Source organism: Pan paniscus, chromosome 8 (assembly GCF_029289425.2).
Source record: "Pan paniscus chromosome 8, NHGRI_mPanPan1-v2.0_pri, whole genome shotgun sequence".
Taxonomy (NCBI): domain Eukaryota; kingdom Metazoa; phylum Chordata; class Mammalia; order Primates; family Hominidae; genus Pan; species Pan paniscus.
The window spans coordinates 113,464,736-113,479,613 of NC_073257.2; the positions used below are offsets into that span (position 1 = coordinate 113,464,736).

Here is a 14,878-nt window from a genome sequence, read left to right on the forward strand (position 1 = left end):
TTCAATGTCAAATGCACTTTACTGGGCCCCTGAGCCTCCCAACACTGTCCTCACCAAGGCTGGCGCACCCCATTCCCAGCACCACCAGCTGCCCAGGAAGCAGGATGGATAGAGGGAACACGTGTGGAATGGCTGTTCTCCTACCCCAGAGGGTGCCGGATGATGTTGACAGCACGGCTGCTTCCCTCTCCCCTGCAGCTTCTGTCCCCACCCAGCAGCTTGGCATTTCCTATAGCAGGGAAGGGGGATACCTGGGGCTTCAAACCAGCCACCTGCTCCTGCTTAAAATGGGACAAGGGGCCATTTGCAAAATTCTTCGAGGGGCAGTGGTGAGGTAGAAGGGGTGGCAGCCTGCTCCTGTCTGGGAGAGGGCTGGGCAGACACTGGGAGCCGGGCAGACACTGGGAGCCGGGCTGGCTCTTGCTTCAGGCCCAGAGCCCTGGGCCCTGCTCGCTGAGGAAGCTGGTGGTTGGAGCGGTGAGGTTCAGCCAGCTGAGGCTGGAGGGAGTACTGGGTGGCCAGGAGGGGTAGCCAGTCCAACTCGGCTCTCCTCAGTACCCCCAGCCATGGGTCACCAGTCCCGCTCAGCAGGTTCTCGGTAGGGGAGGCCTAAGAGCCTGAAGACATCCTTCTCAGTGGGAGTGGGCAGCACTCGGCCAGGCCCCACCTTGCAGCCATGGGTGTTCCGGACCACAGCAGTGCTGAGGGCATGTTCTGACAGACTCATGCCCTTGGTTTTGGCCAGGGCTCGCATGGAGCGGTTGAAGTGTGCAGAGCCGGTGAAGTAGAGCAGGGCACAGGCAAACTCGCTATAGGGCACCACGATGATGTCCAGGCGCCGGTGCCGCCGCCCTGGCCCTGGGAGCCGGCACACCCCCAAGTACTTCTGTTGCTGACCATTCTCCTCTTGGCTCACCAAGTCATCTGTGAGGAACCCTGGCCCAACAGAGGGGACTGCTGGGAGGGCAGGGAACCAGGCCTGGGCTGTCCCATCCTCCCAGGTCTCTGCTGATGTCTAAGCTAGGGTTTGCCCAGGTATTAGCTGGGTGACACTACCCTCTCTGGGCCCTTCTCCTTTTCTGTAAAACATGGATAGTAATTCCCATCTCCCTCATAGTGTCACAGAAAGATCAGATGAGATACTTGGCCTGCAGGGTTCACTGAGCACCTCCACGTAGGTGTGGCGGGGCTGTTCCATCTCTCCCTGGAGAGGATTCCGGCCCCGATAGAGAGATGGGATGCTGGCAAAGCACTGTTCCCCTGCTTCCTGCCTCAGGACTGGAACTTCTGAGGTTCTCCCTCTGAGGGGGCCCCCAGACCTGTGCTGCCCTCTGTCAATCTGCTCACCCAGAGATGGAGCTTATACCTTCCTGCCGAAGACTGTCAAGGAGGCGGCTGAAGATACCCCGGTGGGACCGGCCATCTGGGTGAGTGATGAGCACGTCGACATCACCACAGGTCGCCTTTCCCCGTCGGTATGAACCACATGCCACACACAGCAGCCCGGAGTTAAAGGCCTGGGCTGCTTTCTGGACCTGGGAAAGAGAGCGGTGACAGGTGAGGGGCCGTGCGTGGGGAGCTCCTCTCCCACAGCAGCACAAGGGCCTTCCCAGACTCGGGCCCACACCCTCAGCTTATGCCCATTCCAGATGCCTACTGCAAGCCCAGGGGAATCCACCCTGGGGAGCTGCTGTTCTTTCCCTTCGCTAGGACAGGAGAGAAGAAAAAGCTCACTGTGCAGGAGGCAAGCCTGAGGAGAGACGGCAGAAGGTGCCGGCTCTGCTTCTGAGAGTGGGCACTGAGCTTGCCCCGTGGAGCTCTTTAAGAGTAGGGAGACACAGACTCTCTCTGCCCCTGCCCCAGCCCACGTGCCCAGGTCTGTGAAACTCCACTTAGGACAAGGGGCCAGGTGCTGAAAGCCCTCAGCCAGGTCTAGGCAGCCCCAGATATCTACTGATTTGGAGCTAAAGGTTTGGAATATGTGAGCTGGGGTTTGAGGCCGGAGCAGGTGGCTGGCAGCACGCGCCAGGCCCAGGCCCAGGAGAAAGTGGAGCACAGAAATACAGCTGCATCTGTGGGAAAGGAGAGGAAAGAAAGCAAAGAGGGGGCAGTTCTGAGCCAACACCCACATCCTTTCTTGGTGGGGAGGGAGCTGAGACAGCAACTGCCAGCTGAAGGATTGTCCCTCTGAGGAAAAATAAACCCATTAGCCTCCACCCCTGAGACACTGAGGTTCTTTCATATGCAGATGGCCTCCCGCCTCCACCCCAGGACACTGAGAATTCTGGGGCCCCCGGACACCTCAAGTATCCTGACAGGAGGGCTCCGCTAATCCCCTTACTCCCTTCTTGAGCCTCCCAAGAGAATGGAAGGAGGAGGTCCATGTGAGTAATCCCATCAAAACTCCTATGGCTGGAGCCCTTAAATGGGGGCACAGGAGGCCAGGTGGGAAGCCTCTTTTGTTCCAATGGGCTGGGTACTGACTGAGGCATTCTCCATGCCCGGACACCATGGCTGAGTGACGGTGTCATCACTAGCACCAAGGCCTGGTGATGGGCAGACAAAGAGGCCTGTCCATCCATCTCATACCGGCCTCATAGCCTTGTGGCCTGGAATGGAGCTGGAGGCTGATTTCAATCAAACTGGGCCAGTCTCCATGGGATCCCACTCTATCAGAATCCCTGACCAAAGTGAGCAAACCTTGCCTATTACAAGCAGCTCCTAATCCTAATGCCCATTGAACAAATGATACATCTAGCCCTAAATGCAGTCCAGTGTCTCTCTAATCTAGCTTTTACATGAACCTAATCGCTAACCCAACTCTAAACCAAACCCAAATCTTATTTCTTGGACAACTACAAATCTTAACTTAAAAGCAACCAACATTAAGAAAATCCTACGCCTAATTAAAGCCTAACTTTAACTCAATCTTTTTTTTTTTTTTTTCCAGACAGAGTCTTGCTCTGTTGCCCAGGCTAGAGTGCAGTGGCACAATCTTGGCTTGCTGCAACCTCCGCCTCCCAGGTTCAAGCAAATCTCCCACCTCAGCCTCCCAAGAAACTGGGATTATAGGCATGAGCCACGGCACCCGGCTAACTTTTTTGTATTTTTAGTAGACACGGGGTTTCGCCATGTTTGCCAGGCTGGAAATTTTTGTATGTTTTATAGAGACAGGGTTTCACCACGTTGGCCAGGCTGGTCTTGAGCTCCTGAGCTCAGATGATCTGTCCACCCTGTTCTCCCAATGTGCTGGGATTAAAGGCATAAGCCACCGTGCCTGGTCTTAACTCCATCTTGATGGAGCTTTCTTTCAACCCCAAACCAAATCCTACTGACACTGTGCTTTTACACCAACTCTACCCCAAATCCTGAGCCAGCCTTGCGTGGGCTTTAGAAGGTCCATACATCTGGAAAAAGACATAAACCTTTGCACATTTGTGCATTTTGGGGAGAAAACAGTCCACAGTTTTCATCAGGTTCTCAAAGAAGTTGGTGAAATAAAAAAAATAAGATAAAATATTAAAACCCTCTGCCCTGACCCACCCTAACCTCAATACAGATATAATTCACCTGTAATCTAACCCTAACATTAACCCAATCCTAACACCAATCAGTCTAGAATAATCGAATCCAATCCTAATAGGCCTGACTACTGAGAACCAGAATCTAGAGGGCTGGTGTTACAGCTCTTTCCTCCCAAAGCCCCCCACCCCCACCTCTGGGCCTGGAGCTTCAGTCTCAACTTGCTCTGTGCTCAACCTCTGGTGATCCACAGTTTCCTCTGCCTGCTGTCCTCCCCAGCTGAGGAGTTGGGGGTTCTTGGCTTTGACCCAAGACCTTAGAGCAGGACCTGGCTGTCCTCACTGCTCTGGGACACCTGCTTACTGTCTGCTCAATCTCTGTAGCCTCCTCCCTGGGCATACGTTCCAGGAAGTCACTGTAATGCTTCAGGCCGACGGCCTGCTGGGTTGTCAGGGAGGCCTGGCTGCGGATGTCTTCCAGACTTCGGAAGCCCTGGAAAAAAGCAGCCAGATGGGAAGCTGTAAGGATCCAGGACCAATGAAGAGGCATGAGTGAGCACACACACAAGGCTTCCATCGCCCCAGACTCTAGGGAAGGCTAGAGGCAGGACCAACCTAGGGGCAGTTGGGTCTGTACTCAGCAGGACTTGGGAAAGGCAGGGAGCATGGGAAACATGCCATCATCCAGCCCTGCCACTATCCTAAGATACTCGTTCATGATTCCATCAGTCTGAGGATGGACCTTGTCATCTTCATCCTTACCAAGCTGCCCTGGTGATTGTGGGCAGAGCCAGGATTGGGAACCACTGCTCTAGACACGCAGTGTCAAGGCCTGGCCTCCTCAGGAAGGCCCTTGCTGGTCTGGGGAGACTGAGAAACATACTTCTTGTCCCTGTCTACTCCTTCTTAAGGATACCAAGCAACAAGGCTGTTCTGGGAGCTGAGGGGTCTATATGAGTCCTGGTCCGCTTGAAAAATGGTCTCCCTATACTGTGGGTGCATTCCCATCAGAGCACAGCATAGGGATCTGGGGCAGAGCACAGCACACATCTGGGGCAGGAACTCTGAGACACAGCAAAACTGAAGTAGGGGCTGAGCCAGGGTGTGACCTGTTGGTACCACATCTGGGCAGTCTTGGTCCCAGCTCCCCAGATGTTGGAGAAGAGCTCCAAGACAGGCACGCTCTCACTGATATGGTCCAGCTTCCGCAAATGCCCGCTCTCCAGGATCTCTATGATTTTCTCAGCCATCCGCTTCCCAATCCCAGGGATACTGCAGGCCTCCTAGAGGAGGAGGAGGCAGAGGCAAGAAAGAAGAGTGAGGAGATGGAAGAGGTAGAGCCAGTGGAAAGGAAGCTGACTCCTCTAGCAGATGCTGGCATAAAAGCCAGCCTGGCTGCTTGGCAACTGTGTGGCTGTGTAAAGCTTGGGTGTAGTTGAAGATGAGAATTTTGGATAGAATGAGGGCTGGGTAATTTGTCTTTTGGTTCCCAGAAGGATGGAGACCAGCAGTAAGAAGTAGAAAATAACGATGATATTAGTCACCACCACCACCACCACCATCATCATCATTCCAACAGCAAGAGCTAACATTTACCGAGGGCTTACTGTATGTCAGGTCCTGTGCTACAGGGACCATTTCATTTAATAGTAGCCCCTTTTTACTAATGAGAAAACTGATGCTTTGAGAGTTTAAGTAACTTGTCTGGAGTCACACAGTTAGTGAATGACAGGAACCAGAGTTCAAACCCTGGTCTGTTAGGCTTCAGAGTCCAAACTTCTTTTAAACAACTTTTTAGGCGGGACACAAGGGCTCATGGCTGTAATCCCAGCACTTTGCAGGGCTGAGCCGAGGGTAGATTGCTTGAGCCCAGGAGTTCAAGACCAGCCTGGGTAACACGGCAAAACACCATCTCTGCTAAATAAATGAATAAATAAATAAACAAAATTAAAAACTTTTAATTATGTTAAAAAATTCAAAAGTAGAGAGATCCGTATAACCCCCAAGTATCGTACATCTCCCAGCTTCAACAACTATCAAGATTTTGCCAATCTGCTTTCATCAATTTTCCTTTTTTTTCTTTTGTGCAAGTCCTAGACCCCATAAAATCTTCACCACTGTACCTGAACCCCACTGGGGTTACTAACCACTGGCTAGTAAAGACCCCTCCTCCCACTCTAGCCCCTGGGTACCTGGTACGAGGTGACAGGCTTATGGAAGCTCTTGAGGGCATTGATGGCCTTGGCATAGCCCAGGGCCCTCCACTTGTCTCCCTGAACACTGTAGGCTTTGGCCAGAACTTCCAGCTTCTCTGTGATATGGAGGTTGTGATTGGTCGCCTTCTGGCTTGAGGGCTGTGCACAGACCCACTTATCCAGGACAGCAGGGGCTGGGCTAGGCTCACAATCTCCCTCAAGGGAGGTGGGGTAGTGGCCACTGATGAGGGCTTCCAGATCAGCTGCACTAACCTGGGTTTCTTCCCCATCACTGGCTTCATCATCAGAGATGGGCTTGGGGTAGAGAAGAAAAGAAAACAATAAATTCTTGTCCTCCAAGAGAAGGGATCCTTAAAGGTGGGGGTCATCTTCTTTGTGCGGGGGGAGGGTCTTCTAGTCAGACCTAAGAATGAGGCGGGGCCTTCTGCATCAGACTTGGATCTCCTTGGGTGTGAGGCCACGTTCCCTTTGGCTCTACGCAGTGCCTAGCCCTAGGATCCCCAGTGGTATGTGTTAGATATGGCCTAGATAAATGCAGCAGTGATGAGTGTTGGGAAGAGCTAAATGGCTTCACAATAGAGCCCTCCTCTCTCAGGGGCCTGGGACTTTCTGAACAGCCACCAGGCCCACCCCATTTCTGTGATCTGCTTCCTAGGGGAAGGGAGTTCTGAGGGAATGGGAGGCTCCTGACCTGGGCTTGGGTGTTTGGTGCCTCTTTTGCCTTCTGGGGAGGAGACACAGGCCTGGTGGGAGGAGGAGGAGGAGAAAGGGCTGTCTGAAGCAGGGCCTCATGGGTGCCAGGAGGAATAGAAGCATCCTGCCCTGCCTTGCTGGGCTGTGGATGGTCCAAGTACCTGTGGGGATGGTGATGGGAGGTTAAGACACCAAAGGTCTCACCCTCTATCTGTCCCCAGTCCTTCTGTACTCTGAAATACTTGGTTTCCCAGTGTGTCCAATTAAGAAAACGAGTTTTTTGAGGTTTTTGGAGTTTCTCTTGAGACAGGGTCTTGCTCTGTCACCCAGGCTGGAGTACAGTGGTACGATCAAGGCTCCCTGCAGCCTTAACCTCCCTGGCTCAATCAATCCTCCCACCTAAACCTCTTACAGCTGGGACTACAGGCACACCCCACCATGCCTGGCTAATTTTTTAATTAATGATAGTTATTTTTAATATTCAAGAAAAGAGCTCAAGATGCTACTAGAAAACATTTGAAAAAAAGACTGGGATCAGCCCACCTACTGGGGATGAAGATGCTGAATCCAGCTACATCCACCAGCCTCCTCTCCTGAAGGCACAAGCTCAGCCAGGCTGACTTCACCAGCTGAGCACCTGGGGGCAACTGGGGTAGTCTGAGAAGGCGGAGGGCTCGCTCATAGTCCATGCCTTCATCCACCACAATGTGAGTGACACCTGGGCCCTGGGCAGGGCATAGCTGGCCGCCATGCTGAACAATCTGCTTCTCAAAGAGTTCTGCCCGGGCTCGTCCAATGCCAGTGCGCACAACATGGGCCCGAAGGGAGCTCAGCCACTCTGTGGAAGGAACATCCAGATGACTACTGTTGTAACTTTTTAATTTTTATCTGCCACCCCCTGGCCACGACATAACTTCTAACATGATCTGAATGACGTGTTCACAGTCCCCTACCCTGAAAATAAGCATTTCCCTTCCATCCAGACAGCTTTCCTTCTACACATAGCAAATTTTCTCACAGGCCAGCACTTGAATGTAAGGGACAAGGATTTTCATACGTCCTGTTCCTTGGTGCAATCTAGAAGTGTCTGGCACATTGTAAGTAACCTGTAAATATTTGTTGAATGAATGCCTCCTCCCTTCTTACTTTGTTTTTTGTTTGTTTTGTTTTCTTTTGTTTTGTTTTTGTTTGGAGACAGTCTCACTCTGTCGCCCAGGCTGGAGTACAGTGGCATCATCTTGGCTCACTGCAACCTCCATCTCCCGAGTTCAAGCGATTCTCATGCCTCAGCCTCCCAAGTAGCTGGGATTACCGGCGTGTGCCACCACGCCTGGCTAATTTTTTGTATTTTTAGTAGAGACAGGGTTTCGCCATGTTGCCCAAGCTGGTCTCGAACTCCTGAGCACAGGTGATCTGCCTGCCTCGGCCTCCCAAAGTGCTGAGATTACAGGCATGAGCCACCGCGCCCAGCCTCTCTCCATACTTTGAATCCTTTATCATTTATTCTTTCAACAAAGCGCGTTTCTTGCCCTTACAGTCTGACAGACCCGACAACCCTGCCTCCAAAGCCTCTGCCATTTATTTGCCAATTTGGCTGCAAAACAACTAACAACAAGCCTGGGTAATGGAGGGGGGTTTCTGTCCCAGTCCTCAGGGCAAAAATTATACTGGTCATTCCCTGAGGGCCCAGGGAGTCTTTTCTGATGGATAGAGGTCTTCGGGTAGAAAAGAAGGTAACACAGCAAATAGCCTGTCCAAGACCCAGGACCAAGCTTAGTACAAGGTAGATACAAACAGACCTGCAGGCCCTGGACAGGCAGAGTCAGCTCCAATATCTGATTCTGGACATAAACAACGTAGGGCTGAAGCACATGAAGGCTGAGGGTTCAAGCACACGAGGGTTCTGAGACTGGGTCAGCTCACCTTCTGCTTCTTCTCCCTCTTCCCTCCTGGGAATCTTTGCAAGTACTTTTGATGATGCATCAGCATGAATTTTCTTCCGCTTGGGAAATGCCTTCAAGATACCCCTGGGATCCATTGAAGTATGGCTGGATCCCGGCCTATTGGAGGGTTGGTCAGGGCTGCTGCACGTGGAAATCCAGAATTGAGGCCCTCCAACCCCTTTGCCTATGGAGGTAGGGTCTTTCCTGACCAGGCTTTGGGGGTAGCAGCCCAGTTTGGGGAAGCGGGTGGGAGGAGGGGGTCTCTTCAAACCCGGTTAAACTTCAGTGGTTTAGCCTAGCTTCACACTCCCCAGCCTTTCGAAGTTGGAGTATTACGGGAAATGACGGGAAGGCTGGGGCCATCGGGGGTACTTTTGAGGAGTAGGAAACGACACCATTCCTCAGAGGGATTGCGCTAAAGATTCAGCACAGCCCTGCTGCGGCCCACTTCGAAGGGCTTTACCAAATGGGATGCTGGGCTAGGAAATGGAGCTTTAGGGGATGGAGCGGAGCCTGGGGAGGACCTGCACATAAACCCCACATACTATTTCTCTACCTCCAACACAGACTCGCAGAGGAAAACCTGAGGAGGAGGACTTTCGGGGGTGAGTGGGAACGCCCTGCACCTGTCCTGGTCTCAGCCTCTCGACATGGGGGTGCTCAGCGCCGCAGCTGCGGGGAGATGGGGCACGGCCGCAGCAGGTGTGGGGAGCCCTCCGGGAATGGAGGAGTCTCGCAGCTGCGGGTGAAGTCCCGGGCAGGTGCGGTGTACTCGCCGTGTACGCAGCTGGCGCAGGCCAGGGAGTCCCAGCTCGGGGCTAGAAGAAAGCTGGAGTGCCCGACCCCGGCCCCAAGAGTCTCTCCAACCCCCAGAGTCGGTCCCCGGGTGGGGTCGACTACTGGCCAAGCTAGTCACCCGGGGGTGGGCAGGAATAGACCACTTACCAGCAGAGCCAATGAGAGCGGACGAAGGGGGGAAGGAGGGCAAATGGCCAGAATAGCTTCCGAGTCAGCCGGAAGTGACCCTCTGTGGAACGGTTGCCATGGCAGCGGCTGGGCGTGCTGCTTAGCAGGGGAAAGATGGCGGTGACGGGCTGGTTGGAGAGTCTGCGGACAGCCCAGAAGACTGCGCTGCTGCAGGACGGTAACTCGAGGGTCCCCACGGGCTCCTTCGTTTTTTTCCCTCAGGGTCCGGCCCTCCGGGAAGGGCCTCAGGGCCTGGGTCGGCAGAGCTGGAAGGGTCTCGGCGGTCAGCCGGGCCAGGTCCTGCATTTGCAGATGAGGAGACTGAGGTTCACAGAGATGACATGACTGGAACACATGTCTCCAGACACCCCTTAGATTCCTCTACACCATCTCGCTCCGCTCTGAGTTCTGTTGCTAATATAGTAATTTCTTTTACATTCATTATCTCATTTGCTCCTCACCACTGTCCTGAGAGGCTAATTTTCACCCCGTTTTACAGAAGAGGAAACTGAAATCCAAGAATGTTTTAGGCTTTAGAGAGGAGAGAGGCCTGGGCTCTAGTTCCGACTGTGCCATTAATTCACCACGGGCGCTCCAGTCGGCTCCTTTACTTGTTTGGGCCTCACTTTCCTCATCTGTAAAATGAAGTGGATGGACTACCATTGTTATCTCTGAGGTCCTTTCCAGCTGTAATATTTTTGTTAAGTGAACTTCTAAATATTTTCTGTGTCTTTAGGGGAGCTAGAGCAAGAACCAAGGGCTGTGCCTGGAAGAAGTGGGCACAGGGGCATGGATACCTAACTTTTCCCCACCCTAGGATTGGCCGATGCCGGCCCCTTTGTGCACTTGGGTCCTTTCTGGACCCACTGGGTAGCCAGGATGAATTGCGTCTGAAGTTCCTGAGGCTTTCAAGATAACAGCTGGTGACTCATGTTCACAGGCAGAGGCCAATCAGGGAAGCCTGGAGTTTGTGGAAATTAAAATCATTTACTCGTTCGTGCAACATTTAGGAAGGCTTTTACTATGTGCCAAGCTCTAAACTAGAACAGAAAGAAAAAAATATGTTGTCCCAGGACTCAGAGTGGTTGGGAAAAACATGTACTTAAATAATAAGAAGCGTTAAATAGAGGTTGGAGTCTTGTATAAAATGGTAGGAAAGAGTGAAGGTGTAAGTGACATCTCTTTGGAGGAAGACCCAACAGAAGTGATGATGTTTCTGGGTCCTAAAGAATTAATAAGGTCAGGCACAGTGGCTCACGCCCATAATTCCAGCACTCTGGGAGGCCAAAGTGGGCGGATCATTTGAGCTCAGGAGTTCGAGACCAGCTTGGGCAACATGGCCAAACCTCATCTCTACAAAAAATACGGAAATTATGGCCGGATGTGGTGGTTCACGCCTGTAATCCCAGCATGTTGGGAGGCCGAGTGGGCGGATCCCTTGAGGCCAGGAGTTCGAGACCAGCCTAGCCAACATGATGAAACCCCATCTCTACTAAAAATACAAAAAAATTAGCCAGGTGTGGTGGTGCGCACCCGTAATTCCAGCTACTCTGGAGGCTGAGGCAGGAGAATCGCTTGAACCCGGGAGATGGAGGTTGCAGTGAACTGAGATCGCACCACTGCATTCCAGCCTGGGTGACAGAGTGAGTGAGACTGTGTCTCAGACAAAAAAATAAATAAGCCGTGCATCATGGCACATGCCTGTAGTCCCAGCTACTTGTGGTGGCTGAGGCCAGAGGATCGCTTGAGCCAGCGAGGTAGACGCAGCAGTGAGCCGAGATCATGCCAGTGCACTCCAGCTTGGGCGACAGAGCGAGACCCTGTCTCAAAAAAACTGAAAAAAAAAAAAAAAAAAAGAATTAATAGGCGTTTGCTGAGTGAAGAAGAGGGGATAGCTATTCAAAGAACGACTCACATATAAGGACCCTATGTGAAGGTGTGAAGGTACGTGCCTGATTACTAGAGGAATAACAAAATGTTTAGTAATGTTAAAGCAGTCACTCAGTCAGAACAAACCACCTATAACTATGTCAGGTACTATTCTAGGTGCCAGGATGGAAGGGAGAATAAAAAGGTCCCTTTTCTCAAGGAGCAATGAGGGGAAGTTGTGGAAAATGAAGAGAGATGACAGATAAGTTGGGACATATTGTGATAGATCTCTTATGCCTTGCTAAAGATTTAGGACATTTTCTCATAGGACAGTGGTTTTTGTTTTTATTGTGGTAATAAATACATAACAGAATTTAGCATTTTAATCATTTTTAAGTGTACAGTTCTGTGGCATTAAGTACATTCACATTGTTGTGCAACTATCACCACCATCTTCAGAACTTTTTAATCTCTCTCAACGGAAATTCTTTTTTTTTTTTTTTTTTTTTTTTAGAGACAGGGTCTTGCTCTGTCACCCAGGCTGTGGGGTACGATCATAGCTCACTGCAGCCTTGAACTCCTAGGCTCATGTAGTCCTCCCACCTCAGCCTCTTGAATAGCTGGGACTACAGGCATGTGCCACTACACTCAGCTCAAGTGAAATTCTGTACCCACCAAATGCCAACTCCTCATTCCCTCCTCCTCCCATCCCCTGGCAACCACCATTCTACTTTCTGTCTATGAATTTGACTGCTCTAGGAACCTCGTCTAAGTGGAATCATACAATATTTGTCTTTCTGTAACTGGTGTATTTCACTTAGTGTAACGCTTCAAGGTTCATCCATGTTGCCACAGTTGGATGCTTCCAGCTGTGCCATTAATTCACCACAGGATCTCTAGTTGGCCCCTTTACTTGTTTGGATCTCACTTTCCTCATCTGTAAAATGAAGTGGATGGGCTACGATTGTTATGTCTGAGGTCCTTTCCAGCTGTAATATCGTTCATAAAGTAAACCTCTAAATGTTCCCTGTGTTTTTAGGGGAGATAGAGCAAGGACCAAGGGCTGTGCCTGGAAGAGGTGGGCACAGAGGTATGGATATTGTAGCATGTGTCAAAATTTTGCTCCTTTTTAAGGCTGAGTGATATCCCATTGTATGTCTACACTGCATTCTGTTTATTTATTCATCTATTGATGGACACCTGGGTTGCTTCCACCTTTTGGGTATTGTGGATAATGCTGCTCTGAACATGAGTATACAAATATCCACTTGAGTCCCTGCTTTCACTCTTTTTGGTCACAGAAGTTTTTGAACAAATATTTTATCAGCCAGGATTTTGTTAAGTTCTTTTGTTAGTAGCATCACAAAATGATATTGTTAAGATTCTACCCTATCCCCAGACTGAAAAACAACTCAGTATTGCATATGTGGTTAAGCCTTGTCAAACCTGCAGATTTACCCCTGGGTGTGTAGGAGGGGTGTGGGGAGTAGGGGGGAGGTTACTCCCTTCCACCAAGAATCATGGCTATTGATATCTTGGACTGGATAATGAGACTCCATTTTACTTTTGTTTTTTTAAGAAATAATTACATTCATTGTGGAAATATGAAAAATAAAGAAGTCAAATATAATATTACCACCCAGATAATCATAATTTACTTTTTTTTTTTGAGACAAGTTTCACTCTTGTTGCCCAAACTGGAGTGCAATGGCGCAATCTCGGCGCACTGCAACCTTTGCCTGCTGGGTTCAAGCGATTCTCCTATCTCAGTCTCCTGAGTAGCTGGGATTATAGACGCCCGCCACCAAGCCCGGCTAATTTTTTTTTTAATTTTTAGTAGAGACGGGGTTTCACCATGTTAACCAGGCTGGTCTCAAACTCCAGACCTTAGGTGATCCGCCTGCATCGGCTTCCCAAAGGGCTGAGATTACAGGCGTGAGCCGCCTCGCCCAGCCCATAATTTATATTTTTATACATAAACTTCTATATTATTTCATGCATACACTCACAGGTATTTTTCTTTTACAAAAATATACTAATATACTTAATAATTTATATATACATTTATTTCTAGAATAAATATACTATTAAAACAAACTATAGATAAGTATCGAATAATCATTGGGTAAGGGAAGATGCTCTGAGTGCAACTTCTAAGGCAGTAACCACAAAGAAAGAAAATATATAGTTGGCTTTATAAAAACTAAACACCTGTGTTGGGCACCTGTAATCCCAGCTACTGGGGAAACTGAGGCAGGAAGCTCACTTGAGGCCAGAAGTTTGAGGCTATAGTGTGCTATAATCATGCCTGTGAATAGCCACTGCACTCCAGCTTAGGGAACATAGCCAGACACTCTTAAAAAACAAAAACACTTGTTTGGGAAAACCCACTTTAAACAAAGTTAAGGGCCAGGCATGGTGGCTCACACCTGTATTCTCAACACTTTGAGAGGCCAAGGCAGGAGGATCACTTGAGCTCAGGAGTTTGAGATCAGTCTGGGTAACATAGTAAGACCCCATCTCTACAAAGAAATTTAAAAATTAGCTGGGCATGGTGGTGTGCAAGTCTGAGGTGGAGGATCACTTGAGCCCAGGAGGCAGAGGTTGCAGTGAGCCGAGATCACACCACTGCACTCCAGCCTCGGCAACAGAGCAAGACTCTCTAAAAAAAAGCCTCAGTTGGCCGGGCGTGGTGGCTCACGCCTGTAATCCCAGCCCTTTGGGAGGCTGAGATGGGCAGATCATGAGCTCAGGAGATTGAAACCATCCTAGCCAAAATGGTGAAGCCCTGTGTCTACTAAAAATACAAAAATTAGCTGGGTGTGGTAGCATTCACCTGTAGTCCCAGCTACTCAGGAGGCTGAGGCAGGAGAATTGCTTAAACCCGGGAGGCAGAGGTTGCAGTGAGCCGAGATCACACCACTGCACTCCAGCCTGGCGACAGAGCGAGACTCTGTCAAAACAAAAAAACAAAAACAAAAAAACCCTCACTTTTCCTCATCTATGAAATACAGGTAATGAAAACACATAGGATTACTGTGAGAATTAAATTTGATAAGACATGTGAAATACCTGGATTTAGTAAGCGCTGCATCCTGCCTGGACTCAAGGCTGGATGCCAAGGGGAGAAGATGGTCAGGCAAGACCGCCTCAGCTCCTCCCAGGCAGTACCTTGGATCCCGCTTCTGACAGGAGAGCCTTTCTAATGCCTGTGAGCCATCCAAATGATTAAGGGTGGTATAACCTAGGGCTCTGCTAGAGGCCCTGCAAATTTAGGGGTGAGTTTATGCAGAATACAGATTAGGAATGGCTCAAGGGAACTGTATCCCAGAGAAGTGAATTGGACAGGAAAAAGGCACCTTGGGGCTCTTATTCATCAAGCATACATAGGGTACTTGTCTACTGGATGTTAGTGCTCTGTTACTAGTTTTACTGAGGAGTCTGCCTGTATCTACTTCCCTACCTATAAAAAGAAAGGGGAAATTACATAGCCACTCTTAAGCAAATGCTCCAGGGGTAGAGGAATTGGGCTAGGAGACTCCCTTAGTTTCTTCTTCTTCTTTTTTTTTAGACAGAGTCTCACTCTGTTGCCCAGGCTGGAGTGCAGTGGCACAATCTCAGCTCACTGAAACCTCCACCTCCCGGGTTCAAGCAATTCTCCTGCCTCAGA

At 50.1% G+C, this 14,878-nt stretch overlaps 2 protein-coding genes across 24 annotated transcripts in view; one reads left to right on the plus strand and one right to left on the minus strand.

The window, feature by feature from the left end:
- On the minus strand, positions 1-9,410 carry POLL (DNA polymerase lambda). 16 transcript variants are annotated; one of them, XM_008950825.3, is made up of 9 exons: positions 9,319-9,410; positions 8,354-8,514; positions 6,974-7,268; positions 6,429-6,591; positions 5,714-6,031; positions 4,631-4,804; positions 3,886-4,014; positions 1,367-1,535; positions 1-936 (listed from the first exon to the last, which is right to left on the minus strand). In XM_008950825.3, exons 2-9 carry the CDS (start codon positions 8,466-8,468, stop codon positions 572-574), a joined length of 1,728 nt encoding a protein of 575 aa, XP_008949073.1. In that variant the 5' UTR covers positions 8,469-8,514; positions 9,319-9,410; the 3' UTR covers positions 1-571. The 16 variants fall into 16 exon arrangements, with proteins under 16 accessions (XP_008949073.1, XP_003825542.1, XP_054949280.1 ...); XM_003825494.5 differs by having other exon boundaries at positions 8,354-8,490; positions 9,319-9,389; XM_055093305.1 differs by having other exon boundaries at positions 5,990-6,031; positions 8,354-8,490; positions 9,319-9,383.
- Positions 9,368-14,878, plus strand: part of DPCD (deleted in primary ciliary dyskinesia homolog (mouse)) — a 21,498-nt gene continuing 15,987 nt past the window's right edge. For 7 of the 8 annotated variants that reach the window (XR_008620022.1, XM_055093308.1, XM_034931337.2 and 4 more), the window contains exon 1: positions 9,368-9,517. Coding sequence is in view for 7 of the 8 variants with exons in the window: in XM_055093308.1 (XP_054949283.1) it covers positions 9,454-9,517 (64 nt within the window). In the remaining variant the exon portion in view is untranslated. The remainder of the gene's footprint in view (positions 9,518-14,878) is intronic. The other variant, XM_003825497.4, reaches the window with a different exon arrangement.